The sequence below is a fragment of the Netta rufina genome (genome assembly GCF_964035555.1).
Source record: "Netta rufina genome assembly, chromosome: 29".
NCBI lineage: Eukaryota > Metazoa > Chordata > Aves > Anseriformes > Anatidae > Netta > Netta rufina.
The window spans coordinates 3,324,845-3,339,636 of record NC_140153.1 but is presented as its reverse complement, the minus strand read 5'-3'; the positions used below and the strand labels follow the sequence as shown (position 1 = coordinate 3,339,636).

Here is a 14,792-nt window from a genome sequence, read left to right as displayed (position 1 = left end):
GGCAGGGGGGCGAGGAAAGGAGGCGGGGCCGCGCACCTGCCTCGGAATGAAGCGGCCAATGGGAGGCGCGCGGGGGCCCCGCCGCAGCCAATTGGAGAGCAGCTGGATGGGGAGAAGGCGCGTGGGCCCGCCCCCAGGGCTGGGGCGGGGCGTGGGAGGGCCCCACGCGTGTCCCCCCCCGGTGCCCCCCCGGTGCCCCCCCCCCCACGCGTGACAGACCCCACGGCGCCGCCGTTTCCCCCCCAAATCCTTTATTAGCCCCCGGGGGAGGGGGGTCCCGGGGGGGTCCCGGGGGGGCTCAGCGGGGGCCGGGGGCGTCGGTGTCGGCGGCGAAGAGCTCCCGGTAGAGGGGGGGGAAGGCGGCGGGCAGCGCCCCCGGGTGCAGGCGGCGGAAGGCCTGGAGCTGCTCCACGTGCTGAGAGCACAGCGCACGCAGGCGGCCCGCGGGGGGCAGCTGGGGGGGGGCACGAGTGTCACCGGGGGGTTGGGGGGGGGGGGGGGGGGACACCCGGGGGGTGACCGGGACACGGCACGCCTGGACCCCGTGGGAGCCGCTGGGGCTAGGAACGGGGCAGCCCCCTGTGGTCACCCCTATGGCCGGGCACCCCCACGGCACCCCCCCAACCCACAGCACCCTCTGACCCCCCCCGTGACACCCCCTGTCCCACAGCACTCCCCCATGGCACCCCTGTGCCCCCCCAACACCCCATGGCACCCCACGGCACCCCCCATGGCACCCCTTCAACCCCCCCCCGACACCCCATGTCCCACCACCCCCCCCAACCACCCCCCCAATGACCCCCCCATACCCCACGGCACCCCCCACGGCACCCTCCGGCACCCCCATACCCTACGGCACCCCCCATGCACCCCACAACATCCCCATGCCCGTGCCCCCCTGTGTCCCCTCCAGTGCCCCCCTGGTGACCCCCAGGTGTCCCCCCTGGTGCCCCACTGTGCCCCCTGCCCCCCCTCCCCACGCACCCTGGCCAGCAGCCCCTCGCGGTGCGTTTGGCGCAGCAGCAGGCGGAAGGCCACCTCCAGGCGCCCCCGCAGCCGCGCCACCTTCGCCTGCTCCTGCAGCCACGGGCGGTCTGCGGACACGGCACCGGCACGTGGGGGCGGGTGGGGGACGGGGGGGGACGGGGGGGACAGGGTGAGCATGGGGACGGGATGGGGACAAAGAGATCTGGGACAGGGATGGGGCTGGTGACAAGGATGGGGACAGGGACAGGATGAGGATGGGGTCGGGGTGGGATGGGGTTGGGGTGGGATGGGTGTGGGGACGGGATGTGATGGGCAGGGGGATGGGGGTGGAGAGGGACAAGGATGGGGACAGGGACAGGTTTGGGACGGGGATGGGGCTGGTGATGAGGATGGGGACAGCGCTGGGACCATGACGGGGTGGGACGAGCGCAGTGATGGGGACAACGGGACGGGGACAGGGACGGGGACGGGGACAGGGAGCCGTGGGATGGGGACAAGACAGGGAACCAGGGTGGGGACCCCACAGGGACCACACTGGGGCCAGGACGCCCACCCCCACCACCCAGCACCCGCTTTGGGACAAAAGGGCGGGGATTTGGGCAAAGGCTGGGGGAGGTTTGGGGGGTGGGGGGCCCTCACTGGCGTTGACGAGGACGATGGCGCAGAGGAAGGCCACCTCGCTCTCCGAGAGCCGCAGCGCGCACAGGCTCTGCGCGAAGTCGAAGATGGAGCCGACGAGCTCGTGGCAGCCTGGGGGGAGCCCTCGTCAGCGGCCCCCCCGGGGGCACGTGGCACCCCCCCCGCATCCCCCCCGTGTCCCCCCAGTGTCCCCGTCCCTACCCAGGGACCTGAAGAGCTCGGTGCCCGCGTACTTGCCCTCGAAGAGCACGGTCCGGTTGTCGGGGTTGAAGGCCCGGCACATGCGCACCAGCACCACCTCCATGGCGCCTGGGGACGGGGACGGGGACAGGGACGGGGATGGGGACAGTGGCACCGGGGGGTCCCGAGCCAGGGTCCCATGGTGCAGTTTGGGGGGGGGATGCCCTTGTGGCAGCAGCCCTTGGGGACTGCCACCTCCCAGATAGGACCCCTGGGGGATGCCACCTCCCCGGGGACCCTGGGGACTGTCACCTTCCAAATGGGACCCTTGGGGACACCACCTCCCCAGGGGGACCCTTGGGACTGTCACCTCCCAACTGGGACCCATGGGACTGCCACCTCTCCCCTGGGTTCCTTGGGGACACCACCTCCCCAGTGGGACCCTGGTGACCACCCCCTCCCCAGCGGGGTCCCCGTGTCCCCTGGGTGCTCTCCCCACCACCCCGCTGGGACCAGCGCACCCCATAGCACCCACCACCACTCCCCGTGCCGGGACCACCCCATCCCTGGGGGACCACCCTGCCCCAGCAGCACCGCGGCAGCCTGCAGGGACCGTGTCACCCATGGGTGCTGGGGGGGGGTCCGGGGGGGTGTCCGTGGGGGCCGTACCGGCCTTGAGGAGGACGATCTGGTCGTTCTGGCACAGCTCCATGAAGCCGCGCAGGCGCTTGGCGAACTCCACCACGTGCTGGATGGCCTCGGTGAGGCGGCCGGCGCAGCGCTCCCACATCTCCTGCATGGGCTGCGGCCCCCCCATTCCGTCACCTCGCGGCTCCCCCCAGCCCCCCACCCAGCACCCAGCACCCAGCGCCCCGGGGGGGGGGGTCCCACCTTCCTCTGGTAGGCGCAGATCTCCTCGCGGCTGAAGGTGTCCCAGCGGCGCTGCTGCAGCTCCTCGGCGCGCGGCTGCGAGGTCTCGCGGTGCGACCGCAGCACGTCCTGCGCCAGCAGCTCTGCGGGCACCGGGGTGGTGGCAGGGGGGGGGCACGGCCGGGGGCAGCCCCCCCATGGGGATCCATGGGGACCCACGGGGCCGGCTGCCCCAACACCGAGCACCCGTGGGTGCCGGCTCCCAGCAGTTTGTGGCACCCAAGGGTGATGGGGCTGGGTCCCACCACCATCGAGCACCCATGGGTGACAGGGACGTGTCCCACCAACTTGTGGCACCCAAGGGTGATGGGCCCAGCTCCCCCCACTTTGTGGCACCCATGGCTGACGGTGCCAGCTCCCACCACCCCCAAGCACCCAAGGGTGCCAGCCCCAGCCCGGCGACTCACCAATCTCCATCCCGGAGCACGTGGGTGACTCCAGGCCGCTGCCGACGTCGGGGCGCGGGCACAGGTCGGGGCCGTCCCTGTCCCTGTCCCTGTCCCCGTCCCCGTCCCCGTCCCGGTCCCGGTCCCGTGCAGCCCCCTCCCGCCGCTCGCCCTCTGCCTCCGTGCTGGGGCTGCAGGCGGCCCTCCCCTCGCAGGGCCCGGGGCACCCCGGGGTGCCGGTGGGGGGCAGGGGGTGGCCGCAGCACCCCGGCAGCCCCAGGGCGAAGGCGGCGCCCCCCTGGGCCGCCCGCTCCCGCTGCCGCTGCTCCAGCTGCTGCTGCACCTCGGCGTGCAGCCGGTCCCGCTGCTTCTTGGACATGCGGCCGAACTTGACGGCTGCGGGGACACGCGGGGACATGTGGGGACACATGGGGACACGTGGGGACACGTGGGGACACGCGTGGGTGCGTGCCCCCCCATGACCCCCAGTCCCACATAGCCCCGGCACCGCGGCTTTCCAGCCCCACGTGTGGGGTCCCTGGTCCCTGTTGCCTCCAGATGCCCCCCGCCTCCTTCCCCGGGGGGGCAAATGGGCCCTGGGGTCCTCGGGGGGGTCAGGGGGGAGCGGTGCTGGGGGGGCACCCAGCAATAGGGGGGACCCTATGATGGGGGGCACCCAGCTATATAGGGGCACATGCAGCGATACGCGGGGGTTGCCCCCCTATTGCTGGGGGGGGGGTTCACATTTGGGGGGGGTCTCGGGGGGGTCACCCACCGTCACGGGACATGCCGAGGCGCAGGCACTTCTGCAGGCGGCAGTGCTGGCAGCGGTTGCGGCTGGCGCGGTCGATGGGGCAGTTCTGCTGCCGGCTGCAGGCGTAGCTCAGGCTGCCCTGCTGGCTGCGCCGGAAAAAGCCCTGCACCGGGGGGCACCGCCACGGGGGGGGGGGTCACCAAAAATACCAGGGGGGGTCAGCACCACGCCGGGGGGTCACCGCGGTGCCGCCACCAGTACCCCCGGTGCCCCCCGTGCCCGCAGCGCGCTCACCTTGCAGCCCTCGCAGGTGATGACGCCGTAGTGGATCCCCGAGGATTTGTCCCCGCAGATCTTGCAGGGGATCACCTCGATGTGGGCTGCGGGCGGGAGGCAGCGCGTGGGCGCCCACGGCCCCCCTGGGCTCACGGGGTCCCCATCTGCCACCTACGGGACCACCCCGTGCCACCTGGGCGCCCAAGTGCTCTCCCTGGGGCTCCTGCGTCCCACGGGGAACCACGTGTCCCCAGCAGGCACCCAGGGCATCTATAGGTTCACGGGGCCCCTATGGGATCCCAGGGCCCCTGTGGGTTTACAGGACCCCTGTGGACTCATGGGGTCCCTTTGGCATCCAACGGCCCCCGTGGGATCCCACAGCCCCTGTGGGCTCACAGGGCCCTTATAGGATCCCACAGCCCCTATAGGCACACAGGGCCCTTATAGGATCCCACAGCCCCTATGGGATCCCACGGCCCCTATGGGTTCAGCTGCCCCACGTAGGTGGTTCGCAGGTCCCACGTAGGCTCCGTTGTCCCCAAGGGCCTCACGTGTCCCCACCGGGCTCACGTGTCCCTCGTGGGTCCGCGTGTGTCACCGCGCGGGCTCACGTGGCCGCGGTGGCCGTAGGCGCTCCCTGCGGGCTCACGTCTCCCACGGCCTCGCCTCGCCCTGTGGGTTCCCGTGGCCCCACAGGGCTCACGTGGCACTCACGGGTTCCCTCGCTGCCCAGAGGAACGCACACGGGCCCTATGGGCTCCCACAGTCCCTATATGATCCCACGGTCCCTACAGGCTCTCATGATCCCTATAGGCTCCCACAGTCCCTATAGGCTTCCACGGACCCCCATTGGCTCCCACAGACCCCCTATCGGTTCCCACGGACCCTCTATAGGCTCCCGCAGTCCCTATGGGCTCCCACGGTCCCTATATGCGTACGTGTCCCTATAGGTGTACGTGTCCCTCGCAGCTCACGTGTCACCCCAGGGCCTCACGTGGCACCCCAGGGCTCCTGCGGCCCCTCTGGCTCTCACAGCCCCCCCCCGGCCTCAGATGTCCCCAAGGGGCTCAGCCCCACCCCACCCCCCACCATGGCCTCCCGGTGCCCCCCGTGTCCCCCCCAGGGTGGGCCCTGCAGGGCGCGGGGGTCTGGGGGGTGCCCGGGGCCGGCGGCTGCCGAAACCACAGCGGCAGCGAGCGCCGGCGAAGCCACAACTGGGACACGGCCCCACCTCGCAGGAAGGCGCCCGCCGCCCGCCACGGCCCCGCTGCGCCCGTGGGGCACCCCACGGAGAGGGGGGACGGGAGGGGGCGACGGGGTGGGGGGCACACGGGGATGGGGATGCTCAGGGATGGGGACACTGGGGTTGGGGGACACCGGGGTGGGCGATGGGGACACCCAAGAATGGGGACCCCCAGGGATGGGGACACCGGGGTGGGGGACACCGGAGCCACCAGGGGTGGGGGCGCCGGGGACAGGGGCTGCCCCAGGGACCACAGATGGGGGACACTGGGCTGGGGGTGCTGGGGGGCACCAGAGCCAGCGAACGGCTCAGCCCTGGTGACACCAGAGCCAAGGGGACACTGCGAGGGGGACGGGGGGGGGGGGACACGACCCCAGCCCCAGGGGGTGCCCCAGACCCCGCCAGCCCCCAGTGCGGGCACCAGGAGCGCAGCTCGTTAACGAGGCCTCGTTAGCAGCACCCGCAGCCCCAAAGCCCGGTGAGGGCGATGGGTGAGGGCCACCAGCTCATCACCCACGTGCCTGCTCCTCGCACCTTGCACACGCGTGTGCACACTCAAGGAGAGCCGGGCACACCTAGGCACACCCCTGCAGGCTGCTGCACGCTCGTGCGCTTGTGCAAGCTCGCACACGGCCGTGCCTGTGCACACACACACACACACACACACACACACAAGTGCTTGCACATGTCACACACACTTGCACACGCTGCTACCCGCACACACACACACACACACACACACACACTTGTGCACGCTTGCACGCGCCGGAACACGCCCGCCAAGGCTCGTGCACGCTCCTGGGCGCCGGTGCACGCACGCACACGCACACCTCTTCCTCCCGGGGCCGAAGCCGCTTCGTCGGCTTTTTCCACCCGACCCAGTTTTGGGGCCGGGGGGGGGGGGGGGAGGCCGCCCTCGCATCCGGGGCTGGGCACCGGGACCCCCGCGGCGGCGGCGGCCGGAGGGGCCCCGGGAATTCGGGGCTTTGACTCAGCCGGGCCCGGCGCCCGCATTACTCAACGGTGCCGGCGGCTGCCAGGAAGCGCCGTTTCGGTGCCGCTCCTGCCGGGAACCGCCGGCGAGAGGTCGCCGAGGTCTCGCCCGGCCGCCCACCCCCCAGCACCTGCCCGCACCCGCTGCTCCCACGGCGCCGGCTGCTCCCGGCACCCCTGGGTGCTCCCTGGCACCCTGGGGACCCACCGGCACCGCCAGCGCTGCAGGGACCCTACAGGACCCGTGAGCCCCACGGGGACCTGCTGGCATCCGCCGGTGCCACTGGCACCCACCGAACCCTGCGGGGACCCAGGGGCACCCATGGGCCCCGTGGGGGACCCGGTGGCCCTGTGGGCACCCGCTGGTGGCCTTCAGCCCCCCAGGCACCAACCAGCACCCAACAGTCACCCGTTAGTCCCTTGGGGACTTGCTGGCTCCCAGTGAGCCCCACCAGCACCCAGTGAGCCACACGAGCTTCCAGTAAGCCCCAGCAGCACCCAGTGAGCCCCAACAGCACCCAGGGAGCCCTACTGGCACCCAGTGAGCCCCACCAGCTCCCAGTAAGCCCCACCAGCTCCCAGTGAGCTCCACCAGCATCCACTGGCACCAACCAGCCCCATGGGGACCCACTGGTCCCTGTGGGCACCCAGTGACCCTGTGATGCGGGGGGTACCTCGGGGCCGGGCTCCCACCCCCCAACAGCGCAGCGCAGCCCAACACGTCATGGCAAAACACGCCGTGCCACGGGCCAACACGCCACGGCACAGGCCAGCGCGTCACGGCACGGGCCAAGACACCGTGACGCAGCGGGAAGTGGCTCGGGCGAGGACCCGGAGTCCCGGGACCCCCCGGGCTTCCACCGCGGCACCCCCGGGACCCCCGCGCCCTCCCCGCCGGCGGGGGTCCTGCCACCCTCTGGGCGGTGACTCAGCGGTGGCGGCCGGGTCCCCTCCGCCCCGGGCCAGACGCGGGGGTGGCACCGGCGGCAGCGGCGGAGAAAACCCCGGCGTGGGGCCACCGGTGGGGCCACGGGGCCCCCATGGGTTCGTGGGGCCCCCCTTGGGGACGCGGAGTCGGGGCAGCTGCACCCTCGGCGTCCCCGGTGCCGACGGAGCAGGGACCGGGGGGTGGCCGGGGGGCGGTGGTGGGGCCGGGGGGGCGGCAGCGGGGCCGGGGGGGTGGTGGTGGTGGCTTTGCGCCCGTGCAGGGCTGCGGCTGCTGCCCGGAGCCACCTGCGTGTCCCCGGCCCCGTCCCCGTCCCCGTCACCTGCACCAGCCCCGCGCACCTGCCGGCACCGACCACATCTAACGCGCGTGTGCCCGGCCCCGCAGCTGCGGGGGGCACCCATGGGTGCTGGCGGTGCTGGGGCGCCCAGCGCTGCCGCCGCAGGGAGGGGAGGGGGCTGCCGGTGGCCGCCACACGGCTGGGACACGCGGCGACACGCGTGCACCCCCCGACACGCGTGCACACGCTGCTTAGGTGTGTGCAGGGACACGCTGCGGTGTGCACACACAGCAGCACGCATGCACATGTGGCAACACGCCAGCACACGCGTGTGCACAGCCTGCTGTGTGTGCACAAAGTGTGCCCCGGAGCACGCTGTGGGGGTGTGATTGTGCCGACACGCTCGTGTGAGCTGCACAACCCGTGTGATGGCAGCACCCGTGGTGCACAGGGCACTGGTGGCTCACAGCGCTCTTGTGCTTGCACAAGCATGTGCACGCTCTTGTGCACGCAGCCATGCATCTGTGCACACACGTGTGCTCACACACGCACACACCTGCCTGCACACTGCCCCTGCACACATCCATGTTCCCGTGGGGCACACTCACCGTGCACACCCCCAAAATGCTCCCTCCCGCTTGCACGAGCACCTTGCTGTGCCCACACGCGTGCACACACACACGCACACCCCCTGCGTGCCCACACCCAGCTTTGCCCCCAGACTCTGTAGGGCTGCGTGCACACGCGTTCCCTCTCCTGTTCCTTCACACTTGCACACGCACAGACCTGCCCCAACACGCTTGCACACGCGTGCCCACAGCCATCAGTGTGCACATTCACAAGCCCACCCTCTTGCACACACCCCACACCCCTTTGCACGCTCTTTGCTCCACCAGCTTGCACACGCACACCCTCCACGGTCCTCCACAGCTGCACACACGCATGCACTCCCCGTGCATTGCACACTCACACTCACACACTCACTCGTGCAGGCTCCTCCAGCTTGCACGCACACACCGCTGCTCCCCAAGCACCCACCTCTTGCACACGCTTGCACACCCCCCTCCTTGCACACCGCAGCACCCACCCTGCTGCTCCCACCTGCACGCACAGCTCCGTGCACGCACACGCGTGTGCTCACCCCACCCTGCTTCCCACGCGTGCACCCCCGCTCCGACTCCCTTGCACGCCCGCAGCCCCCGGCCCGCCCGCGCCCCCCGCCCGCAGCCCCCCGCGCGGGCCCTACCTCGCATGGCGGCGGCGGCGGCGCGGGCGGCGCGGTGCCGGGCGTTATAAGGGCGCCGGGGCCCCCCCGGCATCCTGCCCCCCCCCCCGGCATCCTGCCCCCCCCGGCCCCACGCACTGGAAATTTCCGACTTTCCACGGCGCCGCGGGGGGGAAACTGAGGCACGGGGGGGAGGGGGCGCGGCTGGCCCCAACCCCCCCCACCCCGCGACCGCTCCGACCCCGACGTGCCACGGGGGGGGGGGGGGGGGGCCGCGGCCACGCGCGATCCACGGGACACCCCCCCCCCACGGGGCATGCGGCAGCGGGGGGAGCCGAGACCCCCGGCCCCGGGGGGGAGGCGTCGGGACCCCCCCTCCCTGCCGGGCTGCGGGGGGCGCCCGTGGGACCCGCGCATCCCCGGTGTGCCCACGCGTGGGGGGCGCCCGTGGGGCCCCCGCCGGGTCCCCGATGTGCGAGGGGGGCGCGGGGCTCGCCCGTGGGGGGGCCGCGGGGCGCCACGAGGGGGGCGAGGGAGGGGGGGGCGGCCACGCGTGTCCGTGTCCGGGGGTCCACGGGGGGCGCCCGGCCCCGCCCACTCCCATCGTAACCACGCCCACTCCACATAGCCCCGCCCACCCGTACATGACCACGCCTACCCCCTCCAGGCCCCGCCCCGTGTCCCTGACCCCGCCCACCCAGGTCACGGCCACGCCCACATCCTCGGGCCACGCCCACCGCGCCACCTCCCCCGGGCACTGCCCCTGCCCCGCCCACAGCCCCCGGGTGGGGGGACACGGACAGGAGGGGGGGGGAGACAGGGACAGGAGGGGGGGAGATGGGGACGGGGACAGGGACTGGGGGCACCATAGGGGGCTGGGGACAAGGACTGGGGACAGGGACAGGGGATGGGGGACTCAAAATGGGGCTGGGGACAGGGGAAGGGGGCTCAGGCTCAGGGTCAGGGTCAGGGTCAGGGTCAGGGTCAGGCCCCACGGTCCCACCCCACAGCGCGACGCCCCCGAACCCCACAAAAGCACCAGGAGCCGAGGCCGTTGTTTGTTGGCTGCCAGCGCTCTGATCCAGGGGCTGCCACCAGCAGCAGGGGGGGACACACGGGGGACACGGGGACACCCCTGCCCCCCCCCTCCCATCCCACCCCCCCACCGGTGGGGCCACGGCGTCACCGGGTGCTGCAGGCGGGCCGGGGGGACTTGGTGGTGTCCAGCTGGATGAAGAGCCCTGCGGGAGAGAGGGGGGGGTGGCAGGGCGGGGGGGACACCGGGCCCAACCGTCCCCCACCCTTACAGTGCGTGGTGGTGGCAGTGGGTGGCACTGGGGGGGTGGCAGCAGGGCGCCGGCACCCCCCCCGCGTGCCACCCGGCATCACCCTGAGACGGGTCCCAGGGGTGCGGGGGGGCTCTGCGGGGAGGCTTTGGGGCTGGGGGTGTCGGCGTCCCCGTCCCCCCGGTGCCCCCCCGCCCTCACCGGTGGCCTTGGCGTGCAGCGTGTCCCCCGCGGCGCCGCGCACCTCGCAGGACAAGAAGAGCTTGCGGCCCTCGCGCCTGTCCACGCGGCCGTCCACCAGCACCACGGAGCCCAGCGGCACGGGGCTGCGGGCACAGCGCGGGGTCACGGCACGGGGGGGGAGGGGACACGGGGGGACACCCCCACACACGCGCACCCCCCGTCACCGCGTCCCCGGGGTGCCACTCACGCCAGGAAGTCGATGCTGAGCTGGGCCGTCATCACCACCCCCGCGGCGTCCAGGGCGCACGTCCCCAGCGTGGTGTCGATGATGCTGGCGATGGCACCGCCGTGCGTGAAGCTGCGGGGACGGGGGCGAGGTCGGGACGGGAGGGGACAGGAGGGGACAGGAGGGATGGGATGGGACGGGACAGGATGGGATGGGACAGGACAGGAGGGGACAGGAGGTGATGGGATGGGATGGGACGGGACGGGACGGGATGGAACAGAATGGGATGGGATGGGATGGGATGGGATGGGATGGGATGGGATGGGATGGGATGGGGCAGGAAGGGACAGAATAGGCCAGGAGGGGCCAGGAGGGGACACGCGGCGCTGGCACCGGCGGCACCTACCCGGGGTGCCCCTCGAGGTATGGCCCCAGCTGGCAGAGGCAGAGCACGCGGCCGCTGGCGCTGTGCAGGAAGGTGACGTACTCGAAGCCGGCGCCCTCGGTGTCCAAGTTGCGCAGGAACAGCCGCGTCCCCCTGCCCTGCCCCACCGCCACTGGGGACACGGGGACGCGGGGACGGTGAGGACGGGGACCCGGGGGCGCCCTCCCCTGCCCCCCCCCCCGCCCCTCCCCGCCCGGGCGTCACCTGGGAAGTGGTCAACGACGTTGCGGTAGGAGGGGACGCGGCGCCAGGAGCCGTCGGCGGTGCCGCGCAGGAGGCGCTCGTGGTGCTCCCGCATCGCCACGCTCCAGCTCCCGTTGGGCACCGCCAGGTCCTGAGGGGCCGCACGCCCCGAGCAGCGCGCCTGGGGACAGGGACAGGGGGACGGGGACAGGGGGATGGGGGGCACAAGTACAGGGGGACAGGGACAGGGGGCACAGGGACATAGGGACGTGGGGACAGGGGGACAGGAGGACGTGGGGCACAGGGCACAGGGGTCACGGGGACATGGGGATATGGGGACAGGGGGACACAAGGATATAGGGACACGGGGCACAGGGACAGGGGGACATGGGGAGAGGGACAGGGGGACACGAGGATATAGGGACACGGGGCATAGGGATGTGGGGATATGTGGACATGGGGACACAGGGACAGGGGGACATGCAGGGGGGGGAGTGGTGGTGACAGTGGGGTCAGCGCTGGGGATGCTCTGGGGAGCAAGGGGACTTTGGGGTACGTCCCCAGCAGGACATCCCCTCTGTCCCCGTGTCCCCACCCCGCATGCCCCGGTTGCTGCCCCTTGTCCCCACCCCATGCCCCATGTCCCTATGACATGACCCCGTGTCCCCACCCCGTGTTCCACACCCCACGTCCCCACACGTCCCTACACGTCCCCATGTCCCCACCCCACGTCCCCACCCCATGGGCCTGTGCTCCCCATCCCATGTCCCCGTGTCACGTACCCAAGGCACCACCCCGTGTCCCCACACGTCCCTACATGTCCCCACGTCCCCACATGTCCGCATCTCCCCACCCCCTGTCCCCATGTCCCCATGACCCCATGACCCCATGACCCCCCACCCCCCACCCCCCGTCCCCGTCCCCCACTCACGGTTCCCGCGCCCCGGGGCCGTCCCCGTGCCCGCAGCGCCCCGGCCACGACCCCGCGGCCCCGCCACAGCCACATGGCGCCGGCGCTGACGTCACGGCCGCTGAGGGAGACCCGGCGCTGACGTCACAGGGCCGCGGCGGTGACGTCAGCCCGGCTCGGCGGAGCTCCCGGCGGCTCGGGGGTCAAAGGTCAGCGCGGCGCCCGGTGCCCCCTGACCCCGTGACCTTCAGCGCCCCCCGCCCCGCCCCCACCCGCGGCTCCCGCGGCGCCGCGCGACCTCCGGACACGGCGCCCGCCCGGCCCCGCCCCCCGCGCCATCTACATCACAGGGAGGGGGCGTGGCCATGGCGGAGGGGGCGTGGCCAGCGGGAGGGGGCGTGGCCAGCGGGAGGGGGCGGGGCCTCGGCTGTTTCCGTAGTGCCCGCGCGCCCCCGCCCCGCCCTGGGGGCGCCTGGGGGGGCTCCGGGGGGTCCCCGGGGGGGGTCCCCGGGGTCCTCCCGCCCCCACCCAGCCCCCCAGGGACCCCCCCGGGGGCCGGCGCTGCCCCACAGCTCCCCCCGGGGGTGCCCCGCACGGCTCCGTGCTGCCCCCAAGGGGCCCCGCTCGGCTCCAGCCGCCCTACGCGGCCCCTACCGAGCCCCACAGCGCCCCACAGAGCCCCTGGGCTCCCAGCGCAGCCCCAGAGAGGCCCCACAGACCCCACACAGCCCCGTGCAGCTCCTCTGGGCCCCACGCAGCCCCTGTGTGATCCCACACGGCCCCTATGTGATCCCCTACAGCCCCCATACGGTCCCCCACAGCCCCCATACATCCTCGTGCTGCTCTCAGCAGCACCACAGCCACCCTACACAGCCTCACAGACACCTGCACAGCCCCACACACCCCTGTATGGCCCCTACAGGTGACCCGTACAGCCCCGTACAGAGCTCCACGGCACTCCCAGCCCTGTGTGGGCCCTATAGACCCCCCCACACCCCTGTCCAACCTCCATAGGTCCTCTCTAAAGCCCTGTACGGCCCCCGAAGCCTCCACCCCACCCCTCTGGTTTACTACGGGCCCTACAGACCCCCCCACACCCCCCCACCGCCCCATTAGGACCTCACACAGCCCCGTAGGCGAGACGGGGACACGAAGGAACCGGGGACCCCGGGGGGACCCCACAGAGGGAGGCAGCCGCGGTGTCATACAAAACAGCTTTATTGGGGGCCGGCGGGGGCCGGGGCGGTGCCGGGGGGGGTCACCGGGGGGGGGGGGCTTCACTTCCTGCCCTTCTGCTTCATGTGCACCACGAAGTAGTCGTTGCAGGCGATGGTGAGCCCGGCCACCAGCGAGAAGAAGCTCTGGAAGCCCACCTTGCCGTCACGGCACTGGTCCAGGTCCTTCATGATCTTGTCCAGCGCCATGGGGTCGCGCTGGTTCTGCAGGTTGGGGGGGGCACAGCCGGGTCACGGCCCTGTCCCCCCCCAGATTTATTTTCACCCCCCCCCCTAGGATTTATTTTTCCCCCCCCCCCTCACCTCCAAGAAGCCGGGGAACTCCTTCTCCATCAGCACCCGCAGGTCCTCCTTGCTCAGGTGGTTTTTGTCCCCCGCGTACTTGTGGAAGGTGAACATCAGCGTCTCCATGGCCTGCTCCATCTGGGACGGCATGGCTGCGGGGGGGGGCTCCGGGGGGGCTCTGGGGGGCTTCTGGGGGGCTCCTGGGGGTTCTGGGGGGGGGCACAGCAGCGCTCAGCGCACACCCGGAGCTTTCCACCCGGGTGACTCAGCTCCGGGCAGCGGCCGCAGGGTGGGGCCCGGGGGTGGGGGGGGTGGAGAATGGGGGGTGGGGGGGGGGGGGCGTGCTGCGGGTGTCCCCCCCCCCTCGTCCATTTCCCCCCCCCCTCCCCGTTATAGGGCACCCTAGGGAACCCCGGCGTCATGGGCTGGCTGAGTCACGGGGGCGTTTCGGTGCCTCCTCCCTGGGTGGGGCTCAGCCCCCCCCCCCCTTGGATTCCCCACATCTGGGGGGGGGACACACCCCATGCAGCCCCCCCCCCCCCCCCCCGCGGTTTTGGGAAGGGAAGCAGAGATTGGAGATTTGGGGGGATGTGAGCGGGTTCTGGGGTGCCCCCAACCACCGCCGTGACCCCCCCCCCAGTCCCAGCTCAGCTGCAGGGGACCCCCTGGTGCTGTGGGGGGGGGCATGGGGGGGGTCCCGGCTTGGTTTTGGGGACCCCCCCGTGGTTTGCGGCGTGGCCCAGGAGCTGCCCGCCACCGGAACAGGAACCAGCCCAGCCCTCGGGGAAAAACGGGGGGGGGGGGGCACCCTCTGCACTGCAGGACCCCCCCCCCAGGACCTCCCCAGCCCAGGCTGAACCCCCCCGGGGGCAGTAGCGCTGCGGGGGGGCTGCAGAATCTCAGGGAGGGGGGGGGACACCCCCCAGGGCCCCCCCCAAACTTTATGGGATATTGGGGGGAGTGCCCATGGGGGGGGGGAGAGGGAAACCCCTTCTAAAGGGGGGGCAGGATTGGGCTCCCATTGAATGGGGGGGGCAAAATCGGGTCCCCCCCGATGGGAAGGGCAGAATGGGGGGGTTCCTCTAGGAAAGGGGGGGTCCCTCTAGGAAAAGGGGGTCCTCTAGGAAATGGGGGGGTCCCTCTACGAACGGGGGGGGGTCCGGATTGGGGGCTCCCTCCAAGAAAGGGGGGGATCCTCTA

The 14,792-nt window shown here is 72.4% G+C and overlaps 3 protein-coding genes across 3 annotated transcripts; all 3 read right to left on the bottom strand.

The window, feature by feature from the left end:
* Nucleotides 1-298: 298 nt before the first annotated feature.
* LOC311219987 (nuclear receptor ROR-gamma-like) lies at nucleotides 299-8,933 on the bottom strand (the record flags this gene model as incomplete). The annotated part of the gene is made up of 10 exons (XM_084303341.1): nucleotides 299-454; nucleotides 985-1,094; nucleotides 1,627-1,737; nucleotides 1,828-1,935; nucleotides 2,476-2,608; nucleotides 2,698-2,819; nucleotides 3,294-3,518; nucleotides 3,898-4,039; nucleotides 4,171-4,256; nucleotides 8,861-8,933. 10 exons carry the CDS (start codon nucleotides 8,931-8,933, stop codon nucleotides 299-301), a joined length of 1,266 nt encoding a protein of 421 aa, XP_084159467.1.
* Nucleotides 8,934-9,985: 1,052 nt separating this feature from the next.
* Nucleotides 9,986-12,309, bottom strand: LOC311220034 (acyl-coenzyme A thioesterase THEM4-like). Its single transcript, XM_084303417.1, has 6 exons — nucleotides 12,094-12,309; nucleotides 11,184-11,343; nucleotides 10,941-11,091; nucleotides 10,556-10,666; nucleotides 10,327-10,451; nucleotides 9,986-10,080 (listed from the first exon to the last, which is right to left on the bottom strand). The coding sequence occupies exons 1-6, from the start codon at nucleotides 12,166-12,168 to the stop codon at nucleotides 10,022-10,024; spliced, it is 681 nt and encodes a 226-aa protein (XP_084159543.1). The 5' UTR covers nucleotides 12,169-12,309; the 3' UTR covers nucleotides 9,986-10,021.
* A 963-nt stretch (nucleotides 12,310-13,272) lies between these two features.
* On the bottom strand, nucleotides 13,273-13,814 carry LOC311220043 (protein S100-A10). Its single transcript, XM_084303430.1, has 2 exons — nucleotides 13,611-13,814; nucleotides 13,273-13,511 (listed from the first exon to the last, which is right to left on the bottom strand). The coding sequence occupies exons 1-2, from the start codon at nucleotides 13,740-13,742 to the stop codon at nucleotides 13,350-13,352; spliced, it is 294 nt and encodes a 97-aa protein (XP_084159556.1). The 5' UTR covers nucleotides 13,743-13,814; the 3' UTR covers nucleotides 13,273-13,349.
* Nucleotides 13,815-14,792: the final 978 nt, after the last annotated feature.